This window comes from Abramis brama (genome assembly GCF_963993115.1).
Source record: "Abramis brama genome assembly, chromosome: 17".
NCBI classification, from domain to species: Eukaryota; Metazoa; Chordata; class Actinopteri; order Cypriniformes; family Leuciscidae; genus Abramis; species Abramis brama.
This window is the reverse complement of record NC_139979.1, coordinates 35,390,133-35,416,217: the sequence shown is the minus strand read 5'-3', so window position 1 is coordinate 35,416,217 and position 26,085 is coordinate 35,390,133. Positions and strand designations below refer to the sequence as shown.

At 40.5% G+C, this 26,085-nt stretch overlaps 1 protein-coding gene across 1 annotated transcript; it reads right to left on the bottom strand.

Annotated features, from left to right (window-relative positions):
- Positions 1–1,060: 1,060 nt before the first annotated feature.
- On the bottom strand, positions 1,061–26,085 carry foxo6a (forkhead box O6 a). Its single transcript, XM_084089237.1, has 2 exons — positions 25,584–26,085; positions 1,061–2,511 (listed from the first exon to the last, which is right to left on the bottom strand). Exons 1-2 carry the CDS (start codon positions 25,950–25,952, stop codon positions 1,177–1,179), a joined length of 1,704 nt encoding a protein of 567 aa, XP_083945363.1. The 5' UTR covers positions 25,953–26,085; the 3' UTR covers positions 1,061–1,176.

Here is a 26,085-nt window from a genome sequence, read left to right as displayed (position 1 = left end):
TTGAGCCGGTCATGACAAATATGGGTGCGAGTGGTGCGTCCCAGGTTCAGATCCCGGACGAGCCCCCATATTTGTCACAAAATTGTCAAATGAATGGAGGACATAGTGAGTTGGTTTGTAAGAATTAACATTTCTAAACATAAATAGAAAAATATATAAAAACAAGAAAACGTGGTCATCTGTAATGTCTGTCTGGTGCATGGATGTACCAAAGATAGAAAACAAAATACTCAAAAACTAATAACAAACGAAAGCCAAAATCAAACACAAAGCGACCAGGAGCAAGCTCAATCAACACTTACACAACCTAAACTTTTATCGAGGGAAGAACAGGTCGACATCGTTCCGTTGATGAGCCTCCTAGCCACACCCACTGGCCAGAAGTAGCATGAAGAGTAGGAGACCCGTCACGATATATATTTTACCTCAAGTTCTTTTTGGAAAATTCCATACTGTCCTCTTTGTGCAATCTAGGAACGTGTCCATTGTCAGGTTTTCTTTCTTTTTGATAGTTTTTCTAATGACAAGATATCCAGTGCAAAACACACCGCTTTGGTAGCCATTGTTTGTTTATGCTCACAATACCTGTCAGTCGATAGTTCCACCTTCTTGATTACATCACACACATCGTTAAAGACTGCAAGCAATAACTTGTCGGGAAGCAATGTGTAGTCTGAAATGTTGTTTATCAACAACACGACAAGAATTTAGGAGCCAAAATCGCATAATCCGACACAGTGACTATCGTAACAGACAAAAAATATTGTATAGTCTGAACCCGGCATTAGATTGTCATCGTGGTTCAGTCAGTATTACTAAAGGAGGTTCACTTACAGCAAACTGGAGCAAAGAGAAACTGTAAGGGAAAGAGACGTTTGCAATACATAGACACACAACATTGACAGAAACAGACAACATAAATCCAAAGATGATTTTCAAAAGAGATCTTTCCCAGACAGCAACATAGTGTCGGCCCAGATCCGGCCCACATCTGGTACCTGTGGAATCCAGGTGTGCCAGATGTGGGCCGACACTATGTTGCTGTCTGGGTTCCGTCTTGATTTGATTTAAGTTTTAGCACAGTGTTTTCACCCTGAATAGTGGTGGAGTTGTCGGGACCCCACTGCTGGCTGGCATGTAGGTAGTTATGTCTTCAGAAGGATTCTGTTTGTTTATTTATCCAGGAACCCAGCTGTGTTTGCTCTGCTGTGTGCCCGTAAATCCAAATCCAATACCCATTCCTTGTGCCAGCGAGGAATCAAAGTTGAAATCGATCTCTTCTCCTGACTCCATAATGTCATGTAGAAGTATAGACTCCATGTCACAGTCCAGGCTGCTATAGAATACATCCATATCCAGGTCAGGTGGGAGCCGCTCGTGTGGGAAGAGCTGATCCGGGTGGTGGGAGTTGTGGAAAGTGTTCCCAGTCCCCTGAGGTTGACGGTACAATCCGTATCCCACACTGTGCTGATGTGAATCGGTGTAAATATAGGCATGGGGTGGATGGTATGGGGCTGTAGTGAGATCGCAGGAGATTGGGTTTGGAGGAAGCGAAGTGACTGCTGGGAGATGTGCATTAACTGCGGGACTATATAGGTAAGGGGCTTTATGTATGTACGAATGCATGTGTCCATCATTGGGATGAGAGTGGACCATTGCAGGTCGAAAGTCCTGGCTTAAACTTTGAATGATGTTGTGGCTGTGAAACGGCTTGGAGGAATGGTTAGCAGTAGGGTCATTATTGTAAGCACCAACCATCATAGAGTGGACCTCATTCTCTTTCCCAAGTATCATGTCCTTGACAAGGAACTGGGATCCGATGGTAAGCAAGCTTTGTAGGGTGCTTGTGCCTTTGTGAGCATGCATACTACTGGAGTTCTCCTCTATAGTGTGCATGGAGGAATGGTGCTGAAGCATGCCTAGATCTGACTGGCTATAATCCCAGCCTTGCTCCTCGATGTCACTGGTGTAGAGGTAAGGAGGGTGTTTATGGCATGGGGATTGGTAGATAACCGTTGATCTGAGATCTGTAGGGTAGTGGGATGCAGGTGAATGAGCACTGGAGGGACTGGGATAGAGGCGTGGAGATGCCGAGCTGGATATCCTTCCTTCGTCAGGTTCCCCCAATTCCTCTGCTAGGATGGGTGATAGCCGACCACTAAGAGTTGACGCTGACGAGCTTCCGAGTGAATGGAGGTCCATCCAAGTCTCGAACTCCTCCTTAAGCACCACCTCATCTGCTCTAGACTTCCCAGTGGGACTGCAATGCTCCGGAGAGCTACAGAACCCTATCAACGTCTCCTCTGCTTTCCCAGCCATGTTCTTACGGTTAGTTCGGCCTTTCCTCTTCGGGGGCTTGGTGCCGTTGTCCACTGAGGCAGCTCGACGCCGGGGAGACTTTCCCAGCTTCCCTCCATCGGGATTTAGCATCCACCAGGAACTCTTGCCAGTTCCCTCATTCTGCACACGGATGAAACGTGTGTGCAGGGATAAGTTGTGGCGGATGGAGTTCTAGAGAAAAAAAGACGAAAGTTTTAGAATAATATAGTTACAAAAGAAAGGTGTTGTCTCTTGAGGAGAGTGAGGTTTACCTGCACAGCTATCTTTTTTACCAGATGGCCCCTTGTTACATTAACAAAAATGTATCTGAATCAGACAGATACATTTCATCTAATAGTGGATAAACAAAACAAACAAAAAGCAATAAACAAACAATTTATCAAGAGCAATTTTTAAGGGGACACTAATACAGCAAAAAATTGTACTTGTAGCGTACACAAAAAGGTATAGTTGTTTAAATATGAGTTAGGTTCATAGGTTCACTACGCGGCCATATTCTAATTATTAAATTATCTTGTGTCCTCCACACAGTATGTTAGGTTTCGTCTGAGACAGACAAGCCCATTGATCTGCCACTTAACATCATATTGAGCAAATCCCAACACAAGGCAGGTAAAGGCAGAAATCAGGCAGTGGACCAAAGCACTGTGAGGCAAGGCAGGGGGGACTTAAATTGTTTGTATTGTTACAGGGCAAATTAGTGTGAGACCACAATCCCATAAATTTTGGGTTTGGGTAAATCCTAACAGTAGTTTTTTAAAGCTAAAAGAGGGTTTGCACTGGTGCATGTTGTACATAAATCTGGCTCCATACTACTAGGTTCCTATTTAGCTACTGAATTAACTATTTTAAGTAGAGTTGTGGATTTATGCCAATGATTTATGTATTGCACAAAGAGACTTGCACCATTTGCTATTTGACTGAGATACAAAATGATTCATTCTGGTAATGGCTTATAATCGAAGCCAGTATGAATCAAGTCTGTTACAATACTCTCACACCTGGGAAGAACTGTCAGAATCAATCAAATCTGTTTCTGTGTTAAAATTAGGTTTCAATTCATTCATGTACAATTTACTTATATTTTCTAATTTTTCTACTTTCAATATTAAATTAAAATGGATGATACACAAATTGCATTGCTGTGAAAAATCCTTTTGGAACTTTTATTTTTAAGAGTGTGAGTACCAGTATAGGTCAAATGTACTTCTACTTTTATGTATACTTCTCAGTATAATTTTGTTGAGTATATCTTTGATGAGTAGAGAAAAGTAGAGAAAATTGAGGAGTTGGCCGTATAAGTGTGCTTTAATGGGGTGGATGTGGACTAATCTCTGGCTTCGGGATCTTTCCAGCCTGAGAGATGAAATGTCTCTCTTTCACGCTCACATCTCCTAATCTCAAATATTCATTCATTTCCTTCTTTTTACCTCAAGGGACGAATCTCATTGGTAAGGCTATACCTCTCACTGCCAATCCAGCATTAAAATGTTCAGTGGAAAGCTGATATTCTTAAGTGCTCTTAGTAAATCTGTTCTTTCATTGGAACAGATTTTCAACTTATGCCATTCATTGAACCGATATAATCCGTCCAGTCACTCAAACACACAGAGCATAGTTTTCAAAGTATTTACACTATTATGGGGAATTAATCTATGAATGGCATGAACATCAACAAGCTTGTCTACTAGAGTAAGACAAAACTGTGACGTTTGTGTTAAAAGAAAAGAGAAAAAGAGTTGGCTGCACTGGAAAGGTCATCCATAATAGACCTGCGGGAAATTGTGACAGTAATGCCAATTGAATAAAATAAAACAATCTAAATATAACACTTAATCTGCTTTGACAAAAATTAAACGTAAATGTTTTGTTCTTTATTTTTGTTGAGCTAGAGCATAATCCCTGAATGGGCGTTTCAAGTAATGAATTAGGTCTCAGAGGTACATCCGAAACAAAAGGTTTCCTAAGGTAACAATAGGAGAGTATCCATGGAAACATGAAGAGAAAAGAGAGACGGAATTCATCGGTGGAGGTTTTGGACAGACAAACAGGGATCCTTATTATGAAGCTACCGTAAATCAGGGCAGTTTTTAAAATGTTGTTCCTAACAAATTTGGAAACTGGAAATAACTGCTAACTCTCATTGATATCCCAATTAATTCTCCTGAGTATTACATATAATTCAAGGCTAATCCTTATTATGAAAATGGGTGAATAACAAAGATTGCACTTATTAGAGGTGCACTACTTTCTGAGAATGACTTTGAGGATGTGTTGGATAATTAGTAGTGGTTAACAGATCGTTCAATAATGAGATATACTGAATGTTCATTTAGACATCATGTGTGCAGCCCAGAGGTAAATCTAAGTGTCTCTCCGAGGCATTTCCCAGTCCAGGAGGGAAGAGCTGCTGGTTACGATAACTGGTATTGACACTGTGTCCACTCCTGTTAGACGAGAGACGAGAGGCCGTGTCAAACTCTATACACTCAACATCCACTTTCTGCAGCGCTACTAAAACACTTCCAGGGACTTTTAATTAACCACAGACCCTGGCGGCACAAATTAACAAAATACTTCCTCTTTTACAAAGGACATGTTACATTTCGGAACTCATTAATGACTGAAAGGTAAAAAAAATCTTCCATGGCACAGTCTTTAACAGTTTAAAACCATCAAAAATGGTTAGACAAGTTTTTTTCCCCCAGTGCACAAGAAGCCACAAGAGAAATATTTACTCAGCACTCAACACTATCACAAATGTACAAGCAAAATGTCTTAAGTCCCCCTGTAGTCAGTAATTTTATCCCTTCAATACTCATCTTTGATCACCAAAATGACATATTTAAAAGTTTTTTCCTTGAAAAAAATGGTCATGCCTTAAAATATCTTGAATGTAACTCTACACCCTTGCCTCATTTAGTATGCGGGGTTCTATGAATATGCAAATGAGCCCCGCCTCCACTCACTCACTCAGCTCAGAGATCCACTGGATGACGATCACACGTTGATCTGATTGGTTACAAGGTAGTTTGTGACGTCAGAAACACCAGTTTTTGAGACTGACTGTTTTTTAGATTGTCTTTGGTTCACTGCAGTTTTAAGGAGAAAATACTCAGCAATGCTGTCGACTTATGAATTTACACATGGTTAATCTTAAAGCATATTAAAAACACCACATAGACATATAAACAACATTAAAAGCTGGATTTTCACCACAGGGGGCCTTTAAAAAACAATCTTACACATCCATATAATCTTTGCAAGGATAAGGTAGACTGGTTTTCCCTGGTGAATCCTGGATCCAGTGCTCTGTTGAGACTGTGTCAATAACAGCAAGTATTTTCTTTAATGAACTCAGAGTCATGGTAAGTTGCTTTACTCCCTCTTTGATTAAGGTTTGTTGCCTGGAAAAAACATGAGCTGAACCCCTGAGCAAGACATGTAAGCAGTAAAAGTGAAGCCAACGCATTTCGATCGCCCCCTGGTGGCTGGCTGCAGTATAAGCCATAAACTCCGCCCTCTCCATGTAATCAAATGGGATGCAAGACAAACCTAAAAAACCCTATTACACTTCATAATTTTTTTTCCAGAGATGCTATCGTCCTTTTAGGTAGTTTTCATTATGCTGATGTATGTTCAAGTGTTCGTTTTTCCATTAAGTTTTGTGTCAGTTAGTTATTTGATGCTACGGTGTATAAAACGGGCTGTGACGTCATGATTTACAGCTGTGCTAGCGAATGAGTCTGCAGGAGTGTTTAGATCTAAACCCAATCAAACATAGGAGGGTTTATGCGGGAATGAGATTGGGTTGCCATTGAAAAAGCTGGCATCTCTGGATTTCCTCCTTTCTCACTGCGTTAAGTAGATTGCCATAGTGAGGACAGCTGGAGCTCTTGCCTCCAGTCTTGTTTGTGCTTAATTGCTGATTTCTCTTTCTTTGCTCCAGGGAATGTGTCCCATAGGGCCAGATACTTACAAGCACCATCACAAGACCCTGTGCCATCCGGACACCATTTGCCACCCATCTGTCTGCTTCAACCACACCCATAGTGATGATCCCAGTCCTCTAAACCAGTCCAGAAACCCATCTGACTCAACAGTGCTGTCTTTTCATTACTTCTTGTAGAGATTACACCTTAAAAAACACTGGGTTATTTTTGGGTTGTTTTCAACCCAAGGGCTGGGTAAATATAGAACAGAACACGTTGGGTTAATTTTACCTAGCAAATTGGGTTGTTTATTTAACCCAGCATAGTTGATTAATTTTTACTATAATACTAGCTTCTGTTTAGATTGAAAAGATTGACGCGACACTCAGTGACTCGCATCGCACCCCTGTATGTTGCTTTGCATACTATTAAACCATATACAGCACAATAATGAATTTATGGATCGAATAAAATGTACACAAACCTGTATTTTACCGAAGACATGCATAAATAAATAAATCATAAATAACTCAGTTATTATAAGCCAGTTATATCTGACCCAGGAGCTGGGTAACACAAAAACTACCCAAATACTGAAGAAATAACCCCCAAAATTACCCAAAAGTTTCAACTCAGGATTTGGGTAGAAAAAATAACCCAATGTTTTTGGGAGTGTAGACTCCACTAAAGATACTACTCAACTCCAGCCATCCTTTGAGCAGGTGATCCGCCTGAAGGGCATCGATCTACTTTTCACGTCTGGGCTTTTGAGGGTTTGGGAAAAACTTGAGTCAAAAGGTTTTGCAATAAAATTCTAGCTGACGGCAGAAGGTCTGGACTCCATCGCAGCTTTCATTGGCCATTTGACTGGCATTTAAAGCAACCAATCACAGTTTGTTTTGTTCAGTGTCATGTTTAGGGGTGTGGAAATGTAAAGTCAATGTACCTAAAATAAGAACTCTTGGACATATTTTAAAGAGTCTATGCCTTGAACTTTACATTCAGTTGATGCTGATAAGAGCTCATTGTCACAGTTGTAAACACAATGACTTTCACATGAACCGCACTAACAGAGCAATCGCACCAGAGTTCGCTTTAATCCAACCAAACATGCCAAGTGTGAACACAACCGGAAATAATACTGGCCAAAAAAGCTAAAAAAAAAAAAAGGGGAAAAAAAGCCAAAAAATCATGACATAGATCTTTTAAATAGTTATATGAGAATATAGAATGATAAATAAATAAATAATAAATAAATCATTATATGTTTTTTCAAACTTTTCAAGAATTTGAGCTGCATTTCCAATTGACTCTTAAAGGTTTTTAAAAAAATTTCTGGCCACACACTCAGACAAAAAAGGTACAAAAGCTGTGACTGGGGCAGTCCCTGTTCAAAACGTGCATCATGTACATAATTTACCCCTAAAAGGTGAATATTAGCACCTTTAAAAGGTTATAGCCCCAGTGTCTGAGAATATTGAGATACTGTATAGCATTATAATGGGGCTATAAAAAGTGTCAGGCATAAAAACAATTGTGGTCAAGACTGTGTACCAAATGCACACAAAGGAGCCACATAAAACCTTTTTCTGAATGGCATGGAGCCATAATAATATGAGCAGACGTGGGAGAGAACTGGGAGAATGGTGGGTGATTCTTGGCAGTGTTAATTGGCCGGCTGTGTTTCCCGCAGGAGCTGTGTGTGTGTGTGTGGGTTAGGGAGATATAAATAGCGTCTCCAGATTAGCTGAGCATCTGAGAAGCAGACAGGAGATCGGAAAATCCCGAATCCTGTGCCAGTTTGACTCCTGGGATCCCCAGTCCACACAAACCCGGATCAAAACACAATAATCACGTCAGCGGGAAACCTCCTCCGCTTTACAGAAGGACACCAGCAACAGCTTCTCATTCACAGAAACACGACTCTCATTTCCTTCAGTGCCAAGGTCAGAGTCCATCTCTAATCTCAATTCACTCTTTAATTCATTCAAACCAGACATGTGAGGTGTGTGTAGTACGGAAAACACATAATCCTCGTCGTGAAACTGCATGTCAGTCCAAAAGCCCTTGGATGTTGTATATATGAATGCTGCCGACATGATCTCAATAACATTTGTAGGTGACGTCCCAAAGATTTGTTTTTAATGACCCTACAAGTTCATTAAACCATCAAAATATGAGGACAATATTTTATATATTTTAAATATGAGGGACGAACAAAACACTAAGTAAGGGTTAATGCCCAACGAGGTGTCCATTGTCAGGTATTAAAGGAGAACTCCGGTCAATTTTAACATTGAGCTCATTTTTTTGTAAATTTGGAGTGCTGTCAGTACAGAGAACAACGACAAAAATCGGTGTTGCCTACACCGTGTTATCCTCTTTTTAAAATGTGCACCCTGTTGACTTCAATGGGGCAAGTTTTAAACCTGCTTTTAGCCTCTTAACATCCTTGATGTGTCATTACAAGTTCATCATTTCTTTGTATGCTAGTCTGGACATCATTTGCACTATTTGTCATGTTTCTTTGCATTATTTTTAGAAATAAAACAATCGACTGCAGTTTTCCTGGGCTGGACATCACGTTTGACCACTACTGTATACAGTGTGTTTTTAGCACCCAGACAGCAACATATTTTTGGCCCAGATCCGATCAACGTCTGGGCCGTGTGGAATCCATGTGTACCAGATGTGGGCCGGATCTGGGCCGAAAATATGTTGCTGTTTTCTATGTGTGGAGATACACTGAAACATACTGACTGGATCTAAAAAAATTAAGCTTTTAACGAATGTCTTTGTCAAATTTGACAAGATTTGTGTCTGAGTGCTGAAATTGTAACCTTGCAAATCTTCAGTTCTGAATAGTCGTCAGAAGGTTCATGCATCTCTAACGCTGTATATAGCCTTCATAAAAGTTTTTACATTTCAGATCTTGTAAGTATGCTGTTTATTGTTTCTATTCAAAACTGCATGTGTACATTTCTCATATGAAAGTCCATTTGGACATTGCCAGCTCTCATTTTAAGGTCAGCATCCCCATAAATAAATAAAGCTCAGACACTCAAGCCAACATTCAGACTGTATGACTTGCCCCAGTCATGCTTTAATAACACACACACACACACACACACACGCACGCACGCATGCAAGACTGGCACACCGGGCACAGTTGCTAAGGAGACCCACGGGAAAGGGGGTTCTTGTTGCCATAGCAGCCTTTTCCCTCCCATCCCTATGGAAGTGGGTGAGATTCGGTGGGATTTACTCATGCATGATGGGAGAAAGCAAAGGATACAGGTTGCTTGACTTGACTTTAACAAAGACTTGACTAATAATGCTAATGAAATCAGTTTATTGAACTAACCCGTTGCCCTGGTTTACATGCAAACCAATGACCCTGCAATGCAAGAACACAAGACTTCATTAACGTCAGGACAACCATTGATGGATCCGACTCGGAGTAGTTGTTCTGTTGATTATGAAGCATTAAAAACTATATCTGCACTCTGCAGAGTGGCCATCGTGTGCAGTGCTGACGCAGCCTGCCCAGCGGCGGAGAAAGCGCGACCGAGCAGTGTTGATGTCATGCGGCAGGCTTTAGAGGGCAGAGCCGGTTTTGCACGCCGTCCAGCAGAGGGCGGGCAAAGGTGGGCTGCTATCGCCTCTTCAACCGGCGGAAGCGAATGGTATCCTCTGTTCTTAGCACCGGCAACAGTGGAGAATGCCGGAGAAACAGAAGAGCGCATTCGAGCTGAGAAGGGAACGTTCCAAGCTTTGGCAACTTCTTCGTGTAACTCAGGAAGAAAGGGTGCCGGTTTGGACTCTCCCCAGGAAGGAAGAAACCATCCAGCCGGTTGGGAGAGGGAAGCTCAGGCGTAGACCACTCGAGGCCGAGGCTCGCCGCGGCCAGCGCGAGTACACGCATTAGCTCCATCTCGATGCTAGCTCTTTTGCTTGGTTTACGAGCAGAAGGCGCGAGATCCACAGAGCTCGCCCAATCCTCACTGCCTGATGCCAGCAGAGAGCAGGTGTCATCTTCCCCAGACGCGGCTTTCAAGTCAGCATCCTCGATAGAAGCGGCGGCGGACCGCGGCCGCTGTGCATCAGGAAGCGACTCAACCGAAGACGGCGAAGCAAGCGGGCGAACCGGCGAGCTTTGGCGGGCTGGAGAAGGTTCCGGGACCCGCTGAGCGTGACGCTTTTTACGGCGCGGCAACGCAGCGGGCGGAAGTGCAGGCTCAGAGAAAACTGCCAGATGAGTCCTCAGAGTCGCCATAGGCAGTAGCTCGCAGTGAGGGCAGCCGCCGTCGGCGAGTGCGAGCGCTGCGTGATCTTCACCCAGGCAGGAAACGCAGATGACATGGCGGTCCCCGTCGCTGAGTGGGGCTCTGCACGAGCCGCAAGAAGGCATCTTTAAAAAAGACGCAAGCTCTTTTAGAGTGTGTGTCGTGCCGGCAAACACACACACACACAGAACAGAGAGTAAAAGGATATAGGCGCCGGATAGCGCAGCGGGAGCGGCAGTAGAAGGCGGCGTGGCCAGCGGCTTCAGGTGATGGCTCGTCCCGCTGAAAGGCTTCTTCAGATGGCGCGGCTTCTCTCTCGGGATCCAACGATGCGTGAGCTTCGCTGAAGAGATGAAAAATCAGATATCAGCTGCCTCCGAGCCTTATTTATAGGCCTAAGCCACGCCCGTTTCGGCGGGATGTGACTCATTGGATCTGACGTCACGATAGGCCTCGCTCGATAGGCTGATGCAGTTGCCGCAGAGCAGCCAATGGGCGCGCGAGCTGTCTCGCCTATGCCTGCATGCTGCTGCAACGCGTTTTGCATTAATACAAAATTATAGGATAATTTTTTGGCTTCAATATCTCGTGGAAAAGAGGTTTTCCCCGAGCGTAAGATACTTACGCAGTACGAGAGACCTTTTTTTACTTAGTATTTTTGTCTGGCTTCCATTCCAAAATAGCTAAAAATTCTTGAAACAATAAGCATTTACTAGATAAGTAAAATAAACTTATCTTCTTTTCTGAAGAAAAAAAAAAACTAAATAAGTGAGTTTTTGCTTAAAACAAGCATAATTATCTGCCAATGGAGTAAGAAAATAATCTTAATTTAAATTGAAAACAAGACTATTTTACTTTTTGACGTCCATCCGACTCACCTTCTTCCCGAAACTCAAAAAAGCCCACAATTAAGTCTCTTTGAGTTGGAGTCTGATAGTAACTGAGTGCAGAAGGGGGAGTAGAGAGAGGACTGGCTTTCAGACATGGAGAAGAGAAACAAATGAGAAGCATTCATCTCTGAGACCCTGGACTCGAGACGCTGAAATATTAATGTGCACTTCAGCTCAGACTGCTGAGTCCAGTGTCTGCGCTGAAAGCTCTCGAAGACCAGCGTGAATGTCTGACGCACGTCTGCCAGCGTGTGTTTGAAAGATTGTGGAGGTCGAGACCTTTAATGGAGTAAAACTAGGGGTGGGAGATACTGACAAAAATGAATATCTCGATATTTTTTTCCAATATCTCGATATCGATATTCAGACGATATTTTTGCCATCCTTCAAAGAAATGTGTGCAAACTGGCAAAGAAGGTCCAGTTGGTCTTTTGACTTGCTGCATTTGACCTATTATTGTAGGCTATAGAAAAAAAAACAATAAAGGAGCTAACTAAACAGAATCTGAGGTAGCCCCTACTTTTTCCACTTACAAAAAAAAAAAAAAAAACGGAACTAGGCACCTCTTGCAACAGTGATTATTAAATCAAACAACAATATTGTTGATGATAAATTCAAAGTAAAAAAAATATTTTCAAAACGCTATAAATCCATCCATTTTTTCCCCAAAACGCTATAAATGCATCTTTTTTTCCCCAAAAAATTTATGGTTGGTCTTTTAAAAAAAGTCTTTTGTCTTTTATTTTTCGTGTTTGCATTTATGAGGAAAAAAACAATATTATGTGACAGTTCTCCATTATGGACGCGAGCGCTCTGAAAGCAGCACTAAAAGACTTTCAAACTTTCACAGAGACCTCAAAACAGAAAGCACAAAGCCTTTCTTTAAAACGAATTTCGTTTTGTATTAATTGTATCTTAATTTTAATACATTTTTCATTAACCAATTTCCTGGATTTAATACATAAAAAGTAAATATAGGCTAGCAATCACAACATAAGGTGCTTGCCTTGAACTGGAGATTATATCATCATGAACCGAACCGTAGCCTACTCGCCTCACAGGCCTAAAAAATATGAAATATATTTACAGAAAGCTGGTTCGAAACAAAACCATCCAAAACAAAATAAAACTATGTAGCCTAAAAAATGTGCATTTCTCTGGTGCGTTCACTAGCCTACTGCGAAGATCGCGAGTCAATATCGTCAACTTCATCTTTGCAGCCGACACAGAAATTAATAAACAATTCAAATGTCTTATTGCAATATTTTACATATTCATAATCATTACTTTTGCTGGTTCTTTGAGGCAGCTTTTTAGGTTTATGGCGTTTAAGAAAAGAGCTCTTCACGTAGCTACAAACACCGTTTCACCAAGGCACAGCGGCCCTTCAGCACATAAGAACAAAAAGAGAAAAAGCACGGACTTACTAATTACGAAACTTTGATGTGGTTGAACAGGTGAAACAGTCACAAATTCCTCTGCAACTCAAACCTTCTCAGTACGAGTTATGAAGGAAGAGAACAGCATTACAGTTTTCAGCGCGTCCTCCTCTGATTGCTGTGTTGTGACTGAAAAAGTGCGTGCAGGAGCACATGCGCAAAACGTAGGTTTGTAAAATGTCCTTTTGTAAAATTACATATGATAAAATAAAAATAATTCATATATCATTTTAAAAACGGTTTTGCGCATGTGGTTCTGCGCGCACTATTTCGAATTTACGTATGAATGTGCGTTTTTGACGACGCGGGACCATGGGCTGGGCCACTCGGAGGTTACTTCCGGGAATAGTACTGCCATACAGTATTAAAAATCGCTACATATAATTGTTTAGAAGGTTATAGTGTGCGTTATTTGTTTTCTCTTTAACTTCTTTCAGCTCTTTTCATGTTTGGGGGGTCGGATTGTACAAATGATGAAATATTCGATATCCCAATTTTGCATATCGTCCAGACAACAATTTTGATATTATCTAAATGATATATCTCCCACCTCTAAGTAAAACACACACACGCACAGGCTGACACACACTAACATCTACAGCACAAAAGCTTTCTGAAATCACCAGTTACACACTGCCAAAAGTAAATAAATAATAATAGTATTAAAAAATCATACTAACATTGGCTACAATTAAAAGCATTCTGTATTGTATATTGTACTCCTAATGTTCCAAAAGAGAATCCAAAAATTGTGGTCGAGAGGAACGGTGAGATTTTGAACCCACGATTCAAAGCTCTATTCAAGCCAAACACGAGGGGTCGTATCATTAACGGTCTGTAGCAAAACCAATAATTACCCACATTATTATCCTTTAAACAGCAGCTATTCTGTGTTTCCATCTGTGTTTAGTGTGTAATGTTGCTGTGTGATCATGAAGAAGCTCCAGTTCTTCTCTATATCAGTGTCAGTGTTTCTGAACTCCTGAAACGCCTCCACTGTAGTCTTGAGTTTCTTCCGGGAACATTACATAATTATTCATCATAATTATTAATGCGCATAATAAAGGGGCGGGGCCTGGTTGAGTTAGTTAGTAGTGTGTTAAACTGGTGGTTATGGTAAGGGGCGGGACATTTCCCAAACACACTCGAAGTGCTCGACCAATCACAACACACTGCTCCAGCCGACCAATCAGAGCACAGTGTGCTTTTCAGAAGGTGGGGCTTCATAGAGACAGGAAGTAAACAGAGCGTTACTGACAGACTGGGAAGAGAGGAGCGGCAACAATGGAGAATATGAGGAGAATAATCAACATTCAAGCAGGAAAACCTGTTCTAGTAGAGCCTGAAACTACAAGACTTTGTTAAAGGGCAGAATATGGGCTCTTTAATTTATATTTTGTAATTAACTATTCTTAAGCCACTTTTCCACTGTCAGGCTGAACGCTTTAACGGTAAGGACGGTATTCCAGTTATATTTTCACTTGAGCTTGGTTTGGTACGCCACAATTACAAACCGTTCTCGGCCCGGGATTCTCATCACGGTTGAATAAGCAACGAGAAAGGTTTGGCCAGACTGAGAAATAATGGCTGTAGTTTGTGTCCAATAAGCCAGACTTTTGACATTCACACACAGTTAAGTCTGCTACACACAGCCTAGAACCTTCTGATCAAACAAAACACACTTCTTTACCGTGTTCTTTATGATGCATGAGGGTAAGTACAGCTGAAATCAATAGCATGACCTACAACAAAAGATGAAAGTCCATTCACTGCACATCAGTCTTTGAGAAACGTTTTCCAGGCAAAACCAAAGAATTATGTGTAAAATATGTGTAGACTGCAGAATTAAAATCCATCAAAAAGTGATGTTTTGCAGAGGGTATACATTTCAGTTTTGCAAACTTCTGTCTTATAATTCTGTTGACATCTCTTATCTTCTCTTCTCTGATGACGAGGTCGGGGCAACCTGTCACTCACATGAGATCAGCCAATAGCAAACCACAACCATCCAACCAGCCAATCAATTCCCCACAGACACAATCAAGCCCCGCCCACATTTGTTCTTGTTCCAGAAGCGTTTCACTCAGATATACACCAAAAGGTTGTATTTGATTTATTTATCTCTTAATTTTTTTTAAATTGTTATCTATACCGATTAGTCACCGAATTAAAAGTAGCATCTTTGGAGGGCTTCTCAAACAATGTTTGAATATGAAACAAGAGCACATTTGGCGGTGCAGGATAAAAGAGTGCTGTTACGTACCTTGAGCAAGTGTGTTATTCTGAATGTCACGTTCACTGGTCAGTAGATTGCTTCTAGTGTCAGGTGATTTGGGAATCACATGTTTCCGCAGTCCTTTCCATATCATTTTTCCATCTCTCTTTCTCTTGTCTCACACAAAGAAAGAAGAAAGCCCCTGTGGCCACGAACTCTGACCTTTAATGCAGGTTCACTGCCACAGTAAAGCAGCAACGAGACGCTCACTTCACACACGAACCCTAGACGGACTCAAAGGAGGAGACCCGAGCGAGGAAAAAGGGGGATTTTATGACTGTTTGAAGCGTGATCACAGTTCACTTTAGTTATATGGAAACGAGCAGAGTAAACATTTTATTTAATGTCCGTTAGAAGAACTGTGGTTTGGAGCACATGGGGTGCATTGATGACATGTGTTTGAACTATTCATACACAAGACTAAAACTGAGGACTGACTGACTCAAAACAGCCTGAAAAAGACTGAATCCACCAACAAACAAAAAAACAGAACCTTGAATGTGCAGACAGCAAAGAACTTCTGGAAAAAGACAGATTAAAGGAGAAGTTCACTTCAGAATTCAAATTTCCTGTAATTTACTCTCCAGGACGTCATCCAAGATGTTCATGTCTTTCTTTCTTTAGTCGAAAAGTTTTTATTTGTGATTAAAAGTGTGTAAATGTTTATTTCTGTTATATATGTCGGCTGGTTTGTCTAGATAAGACTCTTATTCCTCGGCTGGATCGTGTCGAGACTTTGAAGCTGCACTGAAACTCACATCTGGACCTTCGACCCGTTGGACCCCATTGAAGACACTATATGGAGAAACACCCTGGAGTGTTTTCCTCAAAAACCTTAATTTCTTTTCCAGTGAAGAAAGAAAGACATGAACATCTTGGATGATGTAGGGGAGAGTAAATTATCAGGAAATTGTAATTCTGAAGTGAAGTAATCCTTTAGGAGAACAGATGAAAGATGGAGGGAAGAGTTGCAGAGATGAAGAGCATGCGAGCTCAGAGTTTACATGGATGGAATAGCAAACATCCAGTGTTCAGACTGACCTACTTTCCTCAAGCGAACACAGACGGGCTCAGGATGGCCACATCTCAGCCGTGTGAACCTGAAATACTCCTGAAGAACTGCTCAGGTCTCCTTCGGTGGCTCTGGGTGTTTGTGCTTCATATTGAGTGCTTGGTTTATTCACTGCTTGGCTGATTGACTATGTCTAATCCTACACGATTCCCATAGAGGATAACAGGGCCAACACTCACTCATGTGCAGACAGTGCCAGAGCTCGAGTCTTAAAGGGACTCACACCTCATGTCAGTCCAAACGTGTGCATTTCTTCCAGTGTATTTTGTGGAACACATTAGAAGATATTTTTTTAAATAAGTGCATGTTTGGTTGGATATAAGCGAACTCTGGTGCGTGCGGTTCGTGTGAATAAGTGTGACGCTGCATCTGGAGCAAACGAGTGGATCGAGACCCTGAAAAGATGCTCTCAATCCACTTCCAGATGAACTCTGGTGCAGTTCCACTCGAATATGAACAGAACACGGACCAAACACATCTAAACCAAGCCTAAACAGGACGTGATGTCACGAGACCCTAAACAGGACGTGATGTCACGAGACGAGACCCTCGGAACCTCGGATAACCCCGGTGTGTGTACAGCCTCACACACACACACACACCCATCACCACAGACACTCATAACCGTGCACTGTGCTCTCCACCCCTCACTCCACACACTGGAGACTGAGAACATCAGCAGGACCCGTTGCAGGATCTGCTGGATCAGGAGCTCTGTCTGTGGAAGAGAACTACATTACCCTGGAGAACATGTGACTACTGTAGAATACAGTGAAAACCTGTTAACTGGAGAACTGTAAGTTACTTCACCATATAAGTGCACATTCACAGTCCCTGTGCAATACATCACATATGATTATATATTTTATATCAATTATTTTGTTTCTTCTAATTTTTGTTATCAGTAAATGTACATTAGAGTGTTTTCAAGTTACTTTTAGTTCATGTTGCATTATTTTAGTGTCATGTTTGTTACCCTGATGATGTATGTGAGTGTGTGTGTGTGTGTGTGTGTGTGTGCGTGCGTGCGTGCGTGTGTGTGTGTGAGAGTGTGTGCTGATGGACTCCTCAGGGAACATCTCCTGTTAATAATTCAGACGAGGCTTATCATCCAGTAATCAGCAGATTTCTTCTTAATTGCATTGTGTTCTGTTCCTTTCAGAGGACGTATAGATAACTCGTCGCAGACACTAACTCGTATAACTCCTCTGTTCCTCACTCTCCTTAAAGATTACACGTTAAAAAAGAAGTAGCTCTTTACTTAAAGCCTATGTATGCTCTATAAAATGTAGCTTATTGTTGAATTGCTCTTGAATTCTTGAATTCATCTTCCGAGTGCAATAGAAATCATGCGTATGTTATTCAGCTCTCAGCGCAAGGCTGTTTAATATAACAATATTAACAGTAAACATATTATGTTGCTGTAGAAGTGACATTAACCTTGTTGGTTCTTTACTGTCTTTCATCACGTCTTATGTTTTATATCAATCATGAAAATTTTAAGAAGGTGTGAGACGAGGATAAAACCATAAAATATGTAAAAGAGATATGTAATAGATTTAGCTTTTTTTTTTTTCAGAAATATGAGCACTAACACAATTGTGTAGTTTATTGAATATAAACCATAATTACGTTTTTTCAATAACAATAATAAATGTCTCTTATGGCTGATTAAAATGTATATTTGGCATCATTGCATTCTAAAATACATATTCAAAATAAAACCTATTTTAAATTGTAATCATATTTCACAATATTATTGTTTTTACTGTATATTTGATCTAATAAATGCACTCTTGGTGAGCAGAAGAGACTTTCTTTCAGAAACATCTTATTTATTCCAAACTTTCGACCGGTATAGAGCAATAACAGCTCATATTTGACGATGATAAATATCATCAAAGGACGACGCAGAGAACTTGAAGCGCTTGGAGTGCACGAATCTCAGATTGTGCTTTTGTCAGATGCTTTTATCCAAAGGCACACATTTGATCTCTTCACACTTCTGCAGGGAGCTGAAGCCGTGACCTTGTGTTGATCTGAATGATCTTCTGTTTGAGTCTCTTATTGTACAGAAAAACAGCAAACCTCCTCCACATACAGCAGTTTTCCTTCATTTTTCATCTTTTGCACTGTTACTGACTCCGTCTTTCTCGATAATGCTCCGAGAATAAACTCGATAAACGCTAAAAAAAATTCGATAAGCTCTGATAATGAAGTTTATCTCTAATGTTGTGATGTTCATCAGACTCTTTGTGTCAGTTTTCTACACACATGCTTCATTACTGGTCTCTTATGACGCACAAATATCTCAAATAAATATTAGACAACAGATGTTACAACCAGTGTTAATGCATTACAAGTAAGTTATGTAATCAGATTACTTCAAGTAAGTTTAAATTTACTACAAAATATCTGAGTTTCTTTTTCAGAGAAGTAACTCAAGTGACTGTGTGTGTGTGTGTGTGTGTGTGAACAACGTGATGATGGTAGATCTAGACTGAATGTGAGCATTTTCTCTCACTGACCCAAAAACAGATTCAATATTCCTCAAAATGAATAAAAATACTGAAATGCAAACTCAGAAGATTAGAAATGAGAAAAAGTAACGCTTTACTTTCCATTAAAAAGTAACTCAATTAGGGACTTATTTGGGGGGGAGTAACGCAATATTGTAACATTACTTTTAAAAGTAACTTTCCGTAAATACTGTGTTTGTAAGTGTGAACCGGTTTACTCTTTCTTTCATCTCTCTCTCTCACTGACTCTTTGCATCATTACAGACCTTAAAGACATGTTATAAATAACACTCCAGTCACTTCACATTACAGTCTGACTGACGGCCTGCTGACCCAACACACACACACACACACACAGACCAGAGATGGAGTGAATGAGCACAAGGATGGGTGTCGCACGATACACTCTTTACGGTTCATAACCTGATGACTATATGATGCGGAGAGTATATGATTGAGCGTGATATTCCACCAGGTCCATGACAGTATTATGATATACATGTACCACCAGTCAACTATTAACTATAGGAGACTTACAGTATTTTCACTTCAAGGGAAACAAATAAATTAGTTTGAGGAAATTTGAAGAAATAAACAAGTGTCCTCTTCACAGTCTGCTGTTGTTTTGCAGTGTTTGAAAGAGTAGATAGACGAGTCTCAGCAGAAGAGCTTGTTTAAACGACTCAATCAGTCACACACACACTACTGATGACATCATGGGATCAAAGAGATCAAAGAGAGGATCATGATGGCATCATGGGATCCAGGTAGCCAATCAAAGATGACAAATCAGCTCTTCTGTCATGAGCATGTGTAACATCTGTGTAACATCTGTGTAAGATCTGTGTAACATCTGTGTAAGATATGAGTAACATCTGTGCAAGATCTGTGTAAGATCTGTGTAAGATCTATGTAACATCTGTGTAAGATCTGTGTAACATCTGTGTAAGATCTGTAAGATCTGTGTAACATCTGTGTAAGATCTGTGTAAGATCTGTGTAAGATCTATGTAACATCTGTGTAAGATCTGTGTAAGATCTGTGTAACATCTGTGTAAGATCTGTAAGATCTGTGTAACATCTGTGTAAGATCTGTGTAAGATCTGTGTAACAACTGTGTAACATCTGTGTAAAATCTGTGTAACATCTCTGTAAGATCTGTGTAACATCTGTGCAAGATCTGTGTAACATCTGTCTAAGATATATGTAAGATATGAGTAACATCTGTGTAACATCTGTGTAAGATCTGTGTTACATCTGTGCAAGATCTGTGTAAGATCTGTGTAAGATCTGTGCAACATCTGTGTAAGATCTGTGTAAGATCTGTAAGATCTGTGTAACATCTGTGTAAGATCTGTAACATCTGTGTAAGATCTGTGTAAGATCTGTAACATCTGTGTAAGATCTGTGTAACACCTGTGTAAGATCTGTGTAAGATCTGTAACATCTGTGTAAGATCTGTGTAACATCTGTGTAAGATCTGTGTAAGATCTGTGTAACATCTGTGTAAGATCTTACGTTTATGTTTTATTTGTATATGTCCCCGAAGGGCAATTGGTTTTACAGCAAGACAGCATACAAAGGGACAATTTACAATACATTAAAAATTCTGTAAAAGTTAAATTACATTTAAAATTTAAAAATTAACACGAAAATAAGTACACACACAAAGTACACAGAACCCAAACAACTACTTCCTTCCACCTACTCCCCCCATACCCGAATTTAACAGAGAGATGGAAGTAGGAATAAATGAATGTTTATACCTGTTACTTCTAACAGAGGGAAATCTCAATCGAGATCCTGAGGGTAAAAACTGAAACTCAGAATAGAGAGGATGTGAAGTAACCATTAAAATGGATCGGGCTTTCCTAACTACCTGCCGGTTATACAAGTCGGTAGGGTGACTCTGCTGAACTCCTAATGTCTTACTGCTAGTATTTACTATTTTCACCAAAGCAGTCTTTGCCTTCACACCAAGAATTCCATACCAGCATAACATAGTAAATGTTAGAACCGACTCAATATAAGATTTGTAAAACAAAATCATTAACGACCTATCAACAAAATTCAGCTTGTAATCAATCACACACCCCAGATACTTATATGATTCCACAACATCAACCTCCTGCTCTTTGATAGTTGTTTTCTTAAGATCAATTTGATTACGCCTAAAGTCAATAATCATGTCTTTCGTTTTTAACACATTTATTTGCAGGAATGCATCGTTGCACCAATGAACAAAATCATCTACCACAGGGCCATGGTCGCATTCACCAACACCAAGAAGGCTGACAATCGCTGAATCATATGCAAATTTTACAATAAATCTATTGTCATGCCTGCTTCTACAATCATCAGTGTATAGAATATACAGGAGTGGAGAAAGGACACATCCCTGAGGGGACCCTGTGGATGAAGACAATACCTCTGACAACAACCATTAACCCTTACTCTCTGAATGCGATCAGTTAGAAAGTCAAGGATCCAACCAACAATACTAAAATCAAAGCCAAAACTTAAAAGCTTCTCTACTAAAATATGAGGTTGTATTGTGTTAAAAGCGATTGAGAAATCAACAAATAAAATCCTAGCATGAGTCTTAGTTCCCTCTAGATCACAGGTGTCAAACTCAGTTCCTGGAGGGCCACAGCCCTACAGAGTTTTGTTCCAACCCTGCTTTAACACACACACACCTGCAGTTTTCAAATAAGCCTGAAGGACTTGATTAGCTGATCAGGTGTGTTTAATTAGGGTTGAAGCTAAACTCTGCAGGGCTGTGGCCCTCCAGGAACTGAGTTTGACACCCCTGCTCTAGATGCTTAAGTACCAAATTCAACAAAGTGGCCGTAGCATCCTCAACCCCACGCCTGGCCCTATAAGCAAACTGAAGAGGGTCAAGGGAATCTTCCACCTTTGTAAGAAGCTCTTTTTTAAGCAATCTTTCAAAACTCTTCGCAACTAATGAGGTCAAAGCAACTGGCCTAAAATCATTTAGTACCACTGGATGATTATTTTTCACCACTGGAATGACTGTGGAAGTTTTCCATAATCTCGGCACCTTCTGTTGAGTAAGGGACAGTTGAAAAATATAATAAAAAATAGGTCCCAATTGCTCTGCACAGGAAATAAGCAGCCGGCCCTCAATATTATCAGGGCCTGCGCTTTTCCTGGCTTTTGAATGTTTAAACCCATTAATTACATCCGGTTCTGCAAAGGGGATAGATCCATTTACAGGTAAATTATTTTTCTGCTCACTACGAATATTCTCAAAGTCACGAGTATCAAACCTTACATAAAACTCATTAAATGCATTTGCAAGCTGAAAATCATCTCTATACCCTTCCAATACCACCTTAGAATCTTTCTTAGGCTTTGTCCCAACGATGGTTTTCATGCCATCCCATGCTGAGCCCAAATAACTGTTTTTTAACGGCCATTCTATCTTTTCTTTATAATGCACCTTTGCCATATTTATTTCCAATTTCACTTCCTTTTTTAACCGATTCAACTCAAAAAGATTTCCTTCCCGAAATGCACGCTGTCTTTCCTTAAACAGCACCCTAAGTGATTTAGTTATCCATGGTTTATTATTTGGATATACTTTTACAGACCTAACAGGAATAATGTTATCCACACAATATGACACATAACAGCTGACAACATCAGTAAGTTAATCTATGTCAACACATGACTCTTTAAACATTTCCCAATCAGTGCATTCATAACACCCTTGTAGGATCGAGATGGAATCTTCAGTCCAGTTCTTAGACTGTCTGATTAAAGTTTTTCCCCTTCTTAGGGCTGTACGATACAATGGGACAAGTTGTATACAATTATGGTCAGCCCCACCTAACGGGGGAAGAGGGAGAGATTTATATGCACCCTTTATAGAGCCATAACATAAATCTAGAGTCCTGTTATGTCTGGTCTGTTGTAAGATCTGTGTAAGATCTGTGTAACATCTGTGTAAGATCTATGTAACATCTGTGTAAGATCTGTGTAACATCTGTGTAACATCTGTGTAAGGTCTGTGTAAGATCTGTGGTTCTGTGTCTGTGTGGTTTGGGACTCTGGTCTAACTTCCTTATCCCTTTAAAACAGAGGTCTTCAATCCTGCTCCTGGAGGGCCACTGTCCTGCAGAGTTTAGTTTAGTAACCTGCTTCAGCAGACCTGCCTTTGAATATTCAAGCGATTCTGAAGAGCTTGACGAGCTGATTCAGGTGTTTTTGATTAGGGTTGGAACTAAACTTTGCAGGTCAGTGGCCAGGAGCAGGAGCAGGATTGAAGACCTCTGCTTTAAAATAAGTGAAAACTAAAGTTTTAAAGATGATTTTTTTTTTTACATCTAATTATAAATTATAAAAGGATAAGAGTGTTTCCCTGACTACTAGCAGGTTTGGATAATGGATGGTTGGACGGATGTTTCAAGGTTTTTAACTTACCGCATAGATTCGATTTCTAAAAATAGAACCTTGTGTTGTGTGTGTCTGAGGCGGTAACCATAGCAACAGTACGCCACTCAGGTGTGTTGAATGAAACATTAGCAAAGTGCTACAAATACTATTAAGTACCATAGTTGAGCATTGAGATTGGCATCCGTAACTCAACAAACTGCTTGAAGTACACTGGCAAAAGACCATTAAACTACATTTCCTACAGAAATGAAGTCGATTGGACCTGAAAGGCACTGTGTGTGCAGAAAACACCTGTATCTGGCCTTTTAGTCAACTATTTAGGGGTTATTTATTACTGAATGATATATCGAGATGTGACTGACTGCTGGACTCTTGAATCTTGAGGATGATGTGCATCGATCAAATAAGAGCTGAAATCACAGAACAATCGGAGATAACAGGAGAGATGATTCACAACTCAGTGAAGGGAATAAATGTTTTTGTTGCTGAAGTCTGACATATGTACAGTAAAACTGTGCATTCATAAAGTTCAATTGTGAGGTTCAAATCTGCAGCGAAGGAAATTACAAAGAAGGAGATGGGAATGAATCAAGAGAATGAATAAAGAGAATGAATCAAGAGAATGAATCAAGAGCTGGGAATGAATCAAGGAAATTAATCAAGAGCTGGGAATGAATCAAGGAAATTAATCAAGAGCTGGGAATGAATCAAGAGAATGATTTAAGAGTTGGGGATGAATCAAGAGAATGAATCAAGAGCTGGGAATGAATCAAGAGAATGAATCAAGAGTTGGGAATGAATCAAGATAATGAATCCAGAGTTGGGAATGAATCAAGAGAATGAATCAAGAGCTGGGAATGAATCAAGAAAATGAGTCAAGAGTTGGGAATGAATCAAGATAATGAATCAAGAGCTGGGAATGAATCAAGAGAATGAATCAAGAGCTGGGAATTAATCAAGAGAATGAATCCAGAGTTGGGAATGAATCAAGAGAATGAATCAAGAGCTGGGAATGAACCAAGAGAATGAATCAAGAGTTGGGAATGAATCAATAGAATGAATCAAGAGAATGAATCAAGAGCTGGGAATGAACCAAGAGAATGAATCAAGAGTTGGGAATGAATCAATAGAATGAATCAATAGAATAAATCAAGAGAATGAATCCAGAGTTGGGAATGAATCAAGATAATGAATCAAGAGAATGAATCCAGAGTTGGGAATGAATCAAGATAATGAATCAAGAGTTGGGAATGAATCAAGATCTGGGAATGAATCAAGGGAGTGAATCCAGAGTTGGGAATGAATCAAGAGCTGGGAATGAATCAAGAGAATGAATCAAGAGTTGGGAATGAATCAAGAGAATGAATCAAGAGCTGGGAATGAACCAAGAGAATGAATCAAGAGTTGGGAATGAATCAATAGAATGAATCAAGAGAATAAATCAAGAGTTGGGAATGAATCAAGAGAATGAATCAATATAATGAATCCAGAGTTGGGAATGAATCAAGATAATGAATCAAGAGTTGGGAATGAATCAAGAGCTGGGAATGAATCAAGAGAATGAATCCAGAGTTGGGAATGAATCAAGAGCTGGGAATGAATCAAGAGAATGAATCAAGAGGATGAGAATGAATCAATAGAATGAATCAAGAGAATAAATCAAGAGTTGGGAATGAATCAAGATAATGAATCAAGAGTTGGGAATGAATCAAGAGCTGGGAATGAATCAAGAGAATTAATCCAGAGTTGGGAATGAATCAAGAGCTGGGAATGAATCAAGAGAATGAATCCAGAGTTGGGAATGAATCAAGAGCTGGGAATGAATCAAGAGTTGGGAATGAATCAAGAGAATGAATCAAGAGCTGGGAATTAATCAAGAGAATGAATCAAGAGCTGGGAATGAATCAGACTGACTGCAGCGTACTGAACCTGAGGAATGTTTGATAATACATGATTACATTAAGTATGAGTAATTTCCTTCCTCATTCAGTCAGCCACTTACAGTAAGAACACACTATGTATATTCCTGATATATCTATTCCTCATGCATTTAGCATGCATCCTTTCTTTCCTACGTTTTTCCTGCCTGCACTGTTTTCCTCTGTATAAAATAACCAGAGCTTCAGAACGAGACTGAATCTGTCTATAAAGGTCCAAGACTGTAAGGCTTCACGATCAAGAACACTTTCATTTGACCTCTTCACCCTTTACACACACTCGGCACATCCGTTGTATTGCATGTGAATTGAATGAATACATATTATGAGTGTGTTGAATAGTTACTGTATATTGCATTTTATTTCCAATGTTGAAAACGTGTTAACAGTGATTTCTTTACACCCTCGTGTAACTCGACCAATAAACGCGAATGTATCGTGTGTGTGTGTTGTGCTGATGTGTGTGTCGCGGTACCTTCCAGCCCGCAGAGCTGTTGCTGTCTCCTTTATCGCTGAAGTAAGGCACACACCGGACCATCCAGTCGTAGATCTGGGACAGGGTGAGCCTCTTCTCGGGCGAGCTCTCGATGGCGCGGGTGATCAGCTCCGCGTACGACGCGTTTCCCCACGCGTTGCGTCGCGAGGACGACGCGTTGGTTTTGCGTTGAAATCCTCCGGCGTCCCGCATCATCATCATCATCATCATCCTCCTCTTCCTCCTCCTGTGCGGAACATCATCCGAATCCACGGAGAATATGGAGAGATCCGCGTTCAGCTCGTCCAAACCCGAGTCCATATCATCCACCTGATGCGCTTCATCCTCCTCTACCCTCATCATCTTCATCTGTGCGGAGTCCCCGTCAGGTGTGTGTGTGTGTGTGTGTGTGTTCACTGAGTCCACCTTACACAGGAGAGAGGAGGAGGACGCATGGTGAAGTCAGGATAATGAATGCATGATGTGTTCAGACAGCGGCTCG

Bases quoted from the DNA above. Each gene is read 5' to 3' on its own strand.
- foxo6a (XM_084089237.1), bottom strand. From the start codon at position 25,952: ATGAAGATGATGAGGGTAGAGGAGGATGAAGCGCATCAGGTGGATGAT. The intron at 2,512-25,583 runs GTACCGCGACAC...TTTTTTCTCTAG, and splicing joins ACAGCTCTGCGGGCTGGAAG to AACTCCATCCGCCACAACTT.